Source organism: Oryzias melastigma, linkage group LG18 (assembly GCF_002922805.2).
Source record: "Oryzias melastigma strain HK-1 linkage group LG18, ASM292280v2, whole genome shotgun sequence".
NCBI lineage: Eukaryota > Metazoa > Chordata > Actinopteri > Beloniformes > Adrianichthyidae > Oryzias > Oryzias melastigma.
This window is the reverse complement of record NC_050529.1, coordinates 12,055,460-12,066,727: the sequence shown is the minus strand read 5'-3', so window position 1 is coordinate 12,066,727 and position 11,268 is coordinate 12,055,460. Positions and strand designations below refer to the sequence as shown.

The 11,268-nt window shown below is 38.6% G+C and overlaps 1 protein-coding gene across 3 annotated transcripts in view; it reads right to left on the bottom strand.

Moving 5' to 3' along the window:
* spag17 (sperm associated antigen 17) overlaps nt 1-5,215 on the bottom strand; it is a 19,916-nt gene extending 14,701 nt beyond the window's left edge. The window contains exons 1-11 of one of the 3 annotated variants that reach the window (XM_024287776.2): nt 4,812-5,215; nt 4,399-4,539; nt 3,937-3,996; nt 3,547-3,675; nt 3,305-3,467; nt 2,538-2,744; nt 2,229-2,392; nt 2,008-2,145; nt 677-752; nt 503-591; nt 234-428 (exon numbers count right to left, since the gene is read on the bottom strand). In XM_024287776.2, coding sequence (XP_024143544.1) covers nt 234-428; nt 503-591; nt 677-752; nt 2,008-2,145; nt 2,229-2,392; nt 2,538-2,744; nt 3,305-3,467; nt 3,547-3,675; nt 3,937-3,996; nt 4,399-4,539; nt 4,812-4,916 — 1,467 coding nt within the window. In that variant the 5' untranslated portion in view covers nt 4,917-5,215. The remainder of the gene's footprint in view (nt 1-233; nt 429-502; nt 592-676; nt 753-2,007; nt 2,146-2,228; nt 2,393-2,537; nt 2,745-3,304; nt 3,468-3,546; nt 3,676-3,936; nt 3,997-4,398; nt 4,540-4,811) is intronic. The other 2 variants (XM_024287777.2, XM_024287778.2) reach the window with 2 other exon arrangements.
* Nucleotides 5,216-11,268: the final 6,053 nt, after the last annotated feature.

Below are 11,268 nucleotides of genomic sequence, written 5' to 3'. Positions count from 1 at the left end.
GGGACGTCACATCTTCTAATACATTTAATCAAGTCAAATATCATAAATGTTAAAACAAATTAAAACAAAAATGATTAAATTTAGCTGAGTTCAAGATTGAATCAGTGTAAGAGTTAATTCTGTGAGTATTTAGGTTGAAATTTGGAAGAACCGTGTCGTTCAGCACCTCGGACAGCGCCACAGCTTGACTGTCAGCTTGTTGCAGCCACGAACATTTGGAGTTTCTACTGCACCTTCTTATCGTCGTCCTTCTGCACAGCAGTTAGAAGGTCACTTATTATGAGACGTTTTTCCTCTTCTGTGGGTATCTGAGGCAGGACGCTCTGGAGCATGTATCTGACCAGCTGACTGTCTAACCACACGTTCTCGTCAGCTTCAGGCTCCTCTGAGTGATTGGATACGGCGAGCTGCTCTTTGGAAATCACCACCTGGATACACATGGGTGGGAGTAACACAATAGACTGCAGCAATGTCATGACACACAAACGTTTGTCACACAGACCTGCTCCAGCATGCAGTGCAACATCACGGGCACGGAGCAGGCTTCAGGGGGAACGAGGTCCAGCAGGGAGTTATAGTAACACATGTCCACTTCATGCAGAGAAAAGACAATTGACTTTTTCTGTACTAAGAGTGATGAAACTGACATTTTTTAAAAAAAATAAAGATTTTCAACCTTGGTCTCTGAGAGATTCCTTACAAACTGCCTTCATCGAGCTGATTGGGCTTTGCAAGGGAGGCGTTGGAGCGACCTATCACAGTAAAGACACAAAGTAAAGCTTAAATAAACATAAGCCCGCTTAGAAAATAAAACTAATCAGATGTAATGTAATATATATATATATATATGTGTCCTCTGCATAGCTATGGTTACTAATGTTGTTCTTGATAATGTGGGAAACTAGGAGCATGTAGATGTTAAACAGAAGTGGCCCTAGGATGGAGCCTTGGGGAACTCCACATGTAATTTCTGTTGCCTCAGATGTGAAGTTACCATCTGACAGCAAATATTTCCTGTTTTCCAAGTACATTTTGAACTAGTTTAGGGCTGGTCCAGTCAGACTCACCCAGTTTTACAGATTCAGAAAATTTGATTAGCTCCAGAGAGCAATTCAGTAGTATAGAGTCTGAGTAGTATAGCATTGTTGGTGGTACCAAATGCAGCACTAAGATCCAATTAACTAGGACAGAAATGTTTACACTGTCTGTATTTACATGTATATCATTAGTAACTTTGGTCAGAGCCATCTCAGTGCTGTGGTTCTGTCTGAAGCCTGACTGGAAGACATCATAGCAGTTGTTTCTTATTAATTTCCCTGACAGAAAGCATTTCTTTTAATTATCTTAATTAAAAATGGTATCGGTCTGTAGTTGCTCTTTTGTGTCTTGTCTAGACTGTCTTCATTTTGGGGGTGTTTGACTACAGCTAATTTAAAGCCCATCACTTCCTCCTTAAATCTTTAAAATGTCAATCAGCACTTTATGAATGTTGTTTTTCATTATTGCTATAATTGAGCGGACCAGGCTGCAGACAAGATGCCGCTCAGTCATCATTAGAAGGAGGCGGAAATTCCACAGATTTTCAGAGTTCTTACACCTTTTATTAAGACTTTTTAAGGTGAATAAACGGTGTAATACTGTGCAAGATGAGCTTAAAATGGAGCAAAAAAAACGGCGATCGTTTTGTTCCTTTTATTCCAGAATTGATAAAGAAATATTCCAGAATTGATAAAGAAAAGTGTTCAGAAAAACCCTTAACACAATCAAAGTGAATCAGATTCTGTTGCAGAGAAAAGCGGCTTTGTACCAGCATGCAATCTGTGTTAAAGGTTTAAAGGTTAAAACGGGAGAAAAACGTAACTGTTTAGGGTGGCCAGTTAAATTAAAGTTAAAACAAAATAATAATAATAATATTTGTCGTCGATTGAGGACTTCCTGTTCTGGCTAATGATGTCTTGTTGTCTGCAGCCACATCCTCTTCCTATAATTGCTCATCCATTGATTTACCTCTGCAGGTTTGTGACCTGAACCTGAAACATCTAAAAGCTGCAGACTGTCAAGGTAGTGCTGATGCTGCCGGCGCCACTGCAAACAGTCATAAATCAGATTGGCCACGCCCTCAAAAATCCGGCCCCCGAGCTCCAGCTGAAAAGCAAAATGGAAAATAGCATAAACATTCACAGCGCTTAGCTTATTTACAACCTTCTTGAGAGGTGAACTAAACTTACCCCATCCTCTGGGTCTTGGGTGTGAATGTCTTGGACAGTGTAGCTGAGTGGAACCACATCGTGGAGCCTGGAATGGGGCGGCCCGCTGTCCAGAACTGCTCTGAGTTCTGACCAGAACAGATCCAGCCTCCTGGCCTGAACAGCCAACTCTAAAGAAGAACTTCCTGTGTCACAGCAGTCAGAACTTCAACTGGTTTCCTTGGTTCTTTTTGTCAAGGAAACTGTGATACTTGTTGAAAACTATTCCACCTCCAGAAAATCTCTGAACATCTGCAGAGATGTTGTGTTTGACAGACTCAACACTCTAACCTGCTCCTGAGAACGCAGAGGCTGCTTGGCTCTGCTCACTTTCGTCACAGCTCTGCTGCTCCTTCCTGTGGATTTGTGTTCGATCGCAGCAAAGCTTGATGACATTGGCAACGTGGACACCGATGTCGTCAAGGGCGGCGATCAGGAGGGGCTGGTAGAAGCCCGCCAGGAGAACGTAGTGCTGAGGACCCCAGTCTGGCTCATCGTCTTTGGAGAGACACCATCAAGAGGTTTTGATTCTGAATCATTTTGTTTTGAAGTTTCTGTTCTGTCCACTAACAGGACAAGGGTTGTTTGTTTCCTGTTTTTAGTCATGGTGAGAATTAACAGCAGTGGTTCCTTATTATACTGCAATCTTGCAGTTTTGTGGATTTTTTGGGGCAAACTTGCATGTTTTTTTTAAAGCATCTTAAGTTCTGTGTACTGATTGGCTGTTGACATTATCAATCATTCTACTCCCTGTTGTGTCTTCCATACAGAAATCTTCAATCTTAATCAGATCTTGATTTCAATTCTATAAAACTGGACTTATATTTCTATGAAGGTTTGAACTCTGAGAGTTTAAACAAGAAAGGAAAAGTTTAAAAATATTCGTGTCTGTCTAAGGAAAGGAGGGAAAAGTGTAGTGAGGAGTTACATCCTAGAAATATTTTTTAAAAATTAACTTGACTACTTTGCGGATTTCAGCTACTGTGTGTTAATTTTAGAACATAATTCTTGCAATAAACAATAAACCACTTTAGAAACAAAATCTCTGTGGTTTTTACCTATATATGTGGGCGGCTCAACTTCTCCCCGGCGCAGGAGTTTGGTTTTCTTCTCCATGGAGGAGGTCACTGGTTTGGAGGGAGTCTTTCCCCTTTTGTCAGATCCTTTGGCTTTATCCGTGCTGTCAGGGGGAGGGTTGCCCTTCGCTTTTTCTGCCTCAGTCTTCAGTTAAATACCAGATATATGTAATTAGGCAAACAAAGATAAAACAATGTTGAATACTTGACATCTAACAGCTCACCTGTTCAGCTTCTCGTCTTTGCTGATCACTGCTTTTAACTTGAAGCAGTTGCAGCTTTAGTATTTTTGCCATCAGGTCAAAGGGGATGTCCTCTCCTGCATCCAGCCACACCCTGGCAGACTGCAAAACCTGCACGAAATACAACAAAAACAAGCACACAATCACCCAAAAGCACACAAACCCACAAAATTTGAAAATAACCTCAAAATATTGCTCAACTTCTTATGCTTTTTTTTAGGATGTTATCATTTTTTTTCGCCCTTCAATAGACTGGAAACCTGTTCAAGATGTAACCCGCCAACAGAAGTTGGGATAGGCCCCAGCAACTCCGCCACCAACACTTTTTTTTTTTCCTACAGCTACATATTCCTTCAAATATCATAAACTTACCTCATTAAATAAAGAAACATCATCCACCTTTTTCCCTTTTAGATTTCCAAGTTCAGAAATCTGCAGAAAAAAAGATAATTGACTAAAATTGTCAAAATTAAGTGAAACTGTAGCACTTACGCTATTTAAGCTTGTTGCTAATGAAAAACAGGCTAACAACGATTTGTTCACTCTTAAAATTTTGCTTTAGTTCAAAACTCAGGATGCAGTAATCCATGAAAAACAATCAAGCTGTGATAAAGGCAGAAATAACTTTAAAAAAAAATTTAAAGGCACAAATTGTTGTCATTTTTAAGAAGTTTAACAGTGTTACAAATCTTGAGATGAAGTAGGCTATTATAAAAAGTTTTTATATGTCAGGCAAATTATGAAATTAAAATAGACATTTTGAATACATCTTTTTTTTCCCTTGTATTCCCTTATTTATTTAAGTACTTTACTAATAAAATTCATTAATGGTACCTTCATAAGGATGCTGTTTCGGGTTAGCAAAGTGAAGAGTTTACGCTGTGGCTGCTGCACAGCCGAAGCTAGCGCTTGGATAAGTTCCTCATCCTCCGGACTGTTTCCAACCACCAAAGACACACAAGACCGCCATGAGTCCTGTTAACAAAAAATAAAAAATAATAAAATAAAATAAATAAATAAATAAAATTGTATTTGCGACGAAAAAAAACTGCGCTACAGGTCCATTTTCCTGTTTCCGGTATTGTGCCTTCAAAATAATAGCTCTTCCGGTTACCGGATCATAAATAAGTTTTTGTATATTTCAATAACATACTCATACTGAGCAGTCCCACCTTAATGGCTCAAACTGAATTTATGTTACAGTATGTACTATGCTAAGAAACAGGTTCAAGTGGCTACAGACAAACCTCGTCAAGCTGTGCTCCGAGGAGACTGGCCGCTCCTGTGTCCTTGTTTGGAGCTGCGGGTGTAACTCTACTCGGCTTTTTAACGGGGGTCTTCTTGGGTGGCATGTTAAGAGGAAAATAACCCCAAAAAACAAAGCAAAACCCAATAATCACAGCAGTCTAAACTGCAGTCACCGTTAAATTGTGTGCTGTAATGTTTGCGTTGCCCATGGTAACCACCCTTGTGTCCCAGCATGGTTATAAACATGACTTTTTCAATACATATTTAAAGAAAAAGTATGGAGTACAGCAAATCAAAAGGGAATCAAGCTAAATATAAATAAAAATAAAATAAAATAAATTTAAATTTAAATTTTTAAGTTAAGTTCTGCAATCTTCAAAATGTCCACTAGATGGCAGCAAAAACGCAGTCCCAAAGTTTTCCACTGTAGTTTAACTCAACAAAACATCTTTTTACATTTGCTTTCTAAATTTTGCAATTATTGGCTAATAAAAAACAATATTTTCCTTTAATGTTTTTATCATACTTTATTTGTTGCAACTGATTGCTATTTTAACAACAATACTCCGTTTTGGCCTCGAACTGATGAAGGCACCTCAACCATAAACCTTTGTTATGTCATAATTTATTAACTTGTTTAATTGTAGAGACAAGAAGAAAAACTCCAGTATTTAATAATTTACTTGTGTGGAAATTATTAAGTCACAGGAGTTTGTGCTTTAAAAGTCCAGAATACAAAACAGAGCTGAGGATTTAATATTGTCACAATTTATGCAAAGATGGTTCGATTTGTAAGTGCTAAACTAATGCACTATTGAAGCAAAATAACATGTAATTCGCATGGATTGGAAACATGGGGATCCATGGATGAAGAAAAGGATGCACAGATACTAAAGTCTAATGCGGAAAGGAAAGCAGATGAGCCACATCCATTTTTAATGTTTTGTATTGTTTTTGTAATTCCAAAAACATATCACACTATTTTGCACAGTCTTATTTGTTTAAAAGCTGCAAAAAGTGTTGAATTCCTGCAAAAAAAAAAAAAAATCAATTAACCCTCCTGTTAATTTCTGGGTCAAAATGACCCGTTCTGAAATGAACAACTTACAAAATTGCACTATTTATCATTTAAACAGAACAAACATCAACGCTGTTCCTCAAAAATATAATAAGAGGTTTAAAAGCTCATCAAAAACTAATTTTTGCACAATATCTTTATATTAGGTCATCTGAAGGAGGTCAGGAGATTAGGTATCCAGCTGAAAGCGTTCCAGCATTGATGTGATGTAATCCACATACACACAAGTTTTTGCTCAGTTTTCTTGTCTAAACAGGTTTGTGTGTTTTTCCTTTACACCAAAATAGCATCTAACATAAAGATTACAAACGCAAACAAAGTTTTTCCTTTTTCCTATGTAGTGACCTACTTCCAGCAGCACAAAATAAGCGAGACAACACCCCCCTGTCAGATGTCTCAGATGGCCACATTCATGCCAGGATCTTATTAGCTGCAGGGGCGGGTCGCTAGCTTCAAACCTTTCAGGGTCAGTGTCCGGCAAAGGTCGCACAGCAGCCAGATAAACACTGTAGTGACACTTGTGTTGTGCAACAACTACGCAGCTGCAAATAGAGCGACAACATCTCAAAATATCCCTATTTTTGAGGGGATGCATTGCAGTTCCACTCATGCATCATGTGCTCCAAAGAGATATTTATTTCACTCAGCAGCATTTGTGATGTTCCTCTTTACAAAATGATGACTCCAACCAAAAGGGATGAGCGTCAAGGATGATATGAGGCAACAATGTTGACGTTGAGACACAAATTTGAAAAAAGGAAAGATCAAGCTGAGCGTTCTCCAGGAGGAACATCCTGTTCGTTATTTTGTCACACAGAGTGTCTGTGAGGTTTGATGAAACCCTCTATTCATCCGACATCATAAACTGCTCTCAAGTGTTAAGAAATCCAGGTAAACAGCAGAAAAAATGGTCTAAAATGGCAAAATAAGAGAAAAAAAACGGACAACTCCCAGAATGCACCTTGATCATCAGCTGCAAAACTCGTCATTTTTGTGCTTCCTGGTTCAAAATACTGCAATTTCATTCATTTTTTTGACTGTAACGGTTCAGTTATGTCATCTAAATGTTCTGGGTTTGGGTTTAGAAAAATAACAAAAATACAAAAATAAACCAAAAAAAGTTATTAAAAAAAAAAAAGACTGTAACGAAGTTTTAATGAGAAACACAATGTGTTTTTATTAAAAACGAGATTGTTTACATGCAATATCTTCACGTCACATGTTGTCACATAAACATGTTTGGAGCCTCTGAAGTCCAGCATGACCGGCACGCGCTCTTCCTCTGGCTTCATCAGATTTCCATCTTCCAAAAGGGGAAGCCGTTAAACAGGAGGAAACGTGGAGTCAAGCCCAGCATACCCGGATACAGCCCCCTCCTGCTCCGTCCCCCTGAACTCCAACATGGAGATCACTGCTGAACATCAGCTCAAACGCTGTCATGAAGGACGGAACCGTCCACCGAGGAGGAGGATGCTGAGGACTCATTTATAAATAAAGTTTGATTGATTTCCTCTTTACACGCTGATTGAATGAAACATGCACCAAAATTACCTTAATTTAGCATCTATTTGAAAGCAAAAACATATTTTTTTTTATAGCTGGAAATAAATTCAGGCATCAGAGATGTAAAAACTAGAATGTCAGAATTTGAAGAAACTTCCATCAAACTCAGCAAAAGTTTGATTGAAATATTTTTTTAAAGAAGTTTTATATCTCTGAATGTCCCCTTAAGTCTCATACTGTTGTGGATTTGGTTCATTTAGGTAACATTTTTTTGCCTTCACTCTAAACTTTTGAGAGCTGACCAAACTGAACACGGTGCAGCGACAGTAGTTGGCCAACGGAGGCAGCATCGCCCAAAGAAGGAGCAGAAAACAAGCATAAGTTGATAGTTCTGTCGTTCATCTCCTCACCACATTTACTAACCTCATTAGGAGTGTCACGTTTAGGGCTGAGTTGATCAAATTGATTTCATTTTAATAATCGATCCATAAAAGTAGAGATCGATTTAACGCTTAATGCTAAAGTCCGCTAGCTTGATGCTAATGGAATTTCCCATTAATGCTAACAATGCTAACGCTTGGCCAACTTAAACATACAACTATTTTAAGAAAACATTTTTTAAAGTAACTATTTTGTGGACTAAATTTCTGGAAAGTGCACGTCTTATTGTTTTTTCCCCTTAAATCTTCAAGATTGAATGAACTGGTATAAAATTAAAGGTTGTAAGTGTGTTACACAAACTTCATAAAGCTACTTTTTTAGTTGGATTTTAATATTTCACTGTGTAATAATGTCACAAATTTCAACAAAAATACTTTTCACAGCAATTATTACGTTAGATTAAAACTAGATTATGTACATTTATTACAGGTAACAATTAATTATCACTTTTTTTAATTTCCCAACCTTTTAGTCGTCTGTGTGTCTCTTGTTTTGTCAGGTCTTTTTCTTCAGTGCTTCCTCCATCATGTAGTTGACCTTCATTCTCAAGGTTATTGGGCTGACGTCCGTCCTGTCAGGAGGGTTGTTGAGTTTGGAGTGAGCAAACTTTTCTCTGGGTCAGAACCTGAACGGAGGAGGTCCGTTCAGAGAACCAAGAAGCAGAACAGAACCAAAGAGAGGAAGTTTCATAAATGCTGCAGAGGAAATCCAAAGCAACCGTTTGGTAGTGATGGACATTTGATCCTGAGGCTTCGGAGCTTCGTGAAGCTTGTTTCAAAACACCAGCATCATGTTACCTTTAAAACTTGTTCATTACAAAATAAGGAATGCTGAAGGACCACACATTGAAACAGTGCCAGTCACGCTCATTGACATATATAGATATGGACACAACACCTGTGACATCACCAGAAACACCTTTTACCTCTGGTTCCAACGAAATTAAGTCAATTCAGTCGCCATTTTACCGCGGTTTTGTGACCAGACGACATTAGTGAGCAGTGATTGGTCCGAGTCGGTCTGAGTCAGTCCAGTTCTCTGTTTATACTGTCAATGGTCGTACTCTACAGAGCTTGCTATTGCTTTATTTGTCCACCAGATGTCATCGCCAATGAAGCCTCGAAGCTTTTCCAACACAATTGTTTGGAAAGCTTCAGTGCTTTGTGAAGCTTCATTTGCCACTGCGGTTTGGGAAAAATGTCAACAAAATTTGGCGTGCAACAATTCTCTTTTTTTATTTTTTTTATTTTAACCCTTTTTTACCCGAGTTTTTGCTTTGTTGTTTCATCAAACATAACTTCACAATTTTTTTGTTTTGTTTTTATTTATTTCAACAGGACAATCATAAACATAATACATAAAAACAGCACGGGACATCTTTTGTTGAGGAAGTGATAGGGAGCAGAATGAAGAAAACGTATTTTTCTGTAAATCCAGACCATTTGGAAGCAGAGAAATGCAGCCTTGTGCAACACTTTACATCGGTAATATCGGAGCAAAACTGATTTGAAAAGCAACTTTTCAGAATCAGCTCATTCACGTTGATTATGTGAATAGTCAAAGAGTATTGTATGTCACAGCATGTGCTATTTGGTGTATTAGGGCTTGTTTTAGAGAAGACAGCAGTTCTTCAAAGGAATGAAGAAAAAAATTAAATAAATGAAGTAAAATTCTCAAGCATTTTGCGTCAAACTGATCTACAGATTAAGGATTCAGCAGCAACAGAGAGTGAGTCCGTGAAGCAGCAGTAAGGCAGAATCCTGAGTCTTAACTCAAAGCCGAGTGTTCCTCCGCTCTGTTTGTGTTTACAGCAGACCCAACAATACAGGTTTGTGTTGCTGAGCCACAGTTAGCACAGGGAGGCATGAGAGCTGGCTGTGTGGGACTGGGAGGAGATGATCAGAGCTGCTTTGTCCCGCACAGTGACAGTCCTGCAAAACATCATGTGATGCTTTCATGAACCTGCTGCAGCTCGTTGGTGCCTGAACGCCATCGCTTTGAGTTTGACACGAGAAGGCGGCGATACGTTCACACAGACTGATCTGGACAGAAGGAAGCAGAAAATGTCTCACTTAAACCTGTTAAGCCTGATAAAATCCCAGATAATAACCAGTAACAGAATTATCAGACATTTGAGACAGTTTTTTCAGACAAAAATAACATCTGATTTCTGTGAAAACACGTATTCTCTTGAGTTCACATCAAGTTGCTTGATTACATTTCAAAATCGTTTTCTAAAGTCAAATAAACTTTCTGCACATATTTTTTTTGTACTTTTTTCTTCCTCGGTTTCATTTTTTATAAAGGCTTTACATTTCTGCCATGCACATTTGCAGGTTTTCTAAATATGTCTCATTTTATTCATTAATTCAAGCAGATGAGTCTTTATTATTGACTGTATATGAGAACCGGACTGAGTGAACATGGGTGATTTCACCAAAGTGGGTCCAACCAAATGAAATCAATTCAGTCGCCATATTTTCGCGATGCAGAATCAGCCATGTTGGAACCAGAAATCGTCATTAAGCAGTGATTGGTCCGAGTCCATCTCGCCAATCAGATTAGAGCTTGTTAGAAGGCCACACCCACTTCCACTTAAAAGTGGACCACAAAAGAATTTGTCAAACTTTTCGATGTGAAACCACCTACTTTTACTGAGGCATATGATTGGTTAGTTTATAACTTGAATACACGTAGCTAAAGAAAAATATTAAAAAAAAAATAGGATTAGCAACAAGATGCTAATAAAAAAACATCAGTGCTAGAATAGTTATTCTGACAAATATAATGACTATCTGTTTATTTATCAATAGAAGTCTATGGGATTTTGGTTTCCAGCGGATACTTCCTGTTTGGAACACGAGGGGAGGGGTCTCTCAGTCCAGTTCTCATATACAGTCAAAGGCATTTCCCCAAAATCTGATCTACAGTTTGGCTTCAACCTTTTTTTTCTGCAGTTTGACAACATTTTACCCCCTAAACAGCACTGGGGACAGTTTTTTTTACGTACTTCCTCACATTAGTTTTTGACCTGAGTTCGCATAGTTTTTTACTTGATTTAGACTAAATCAAGACCCAGAAGGCCGTTCTCCGGCTGATTTTCCAGAACTCCTGCCTAACCTGCCTGATACGGACATCCCTGCACATGAACTACAATGTAATGTGGGATGTTGATGATGACTGAACTAAGAAACGTTTTTTCTGTCTGATTAAACAACAATTGTTGCTTTATATTTTCCCCCAGCTCACCAGTCACTTCATGAATAACCTGTTTACATCACGTGGCGACCGGCTACAGAATGGTGGCCATTTTGGTCCGGTTGTTTCGCTCCAAGCACCGATTGTATTCAGACTGAGAAAAAAGAGAGCCAACTAGAAATCAGTTCGATTGGAATCGAACAGAGACAACCTCAAAAGACGAGTCCTGGACCAGA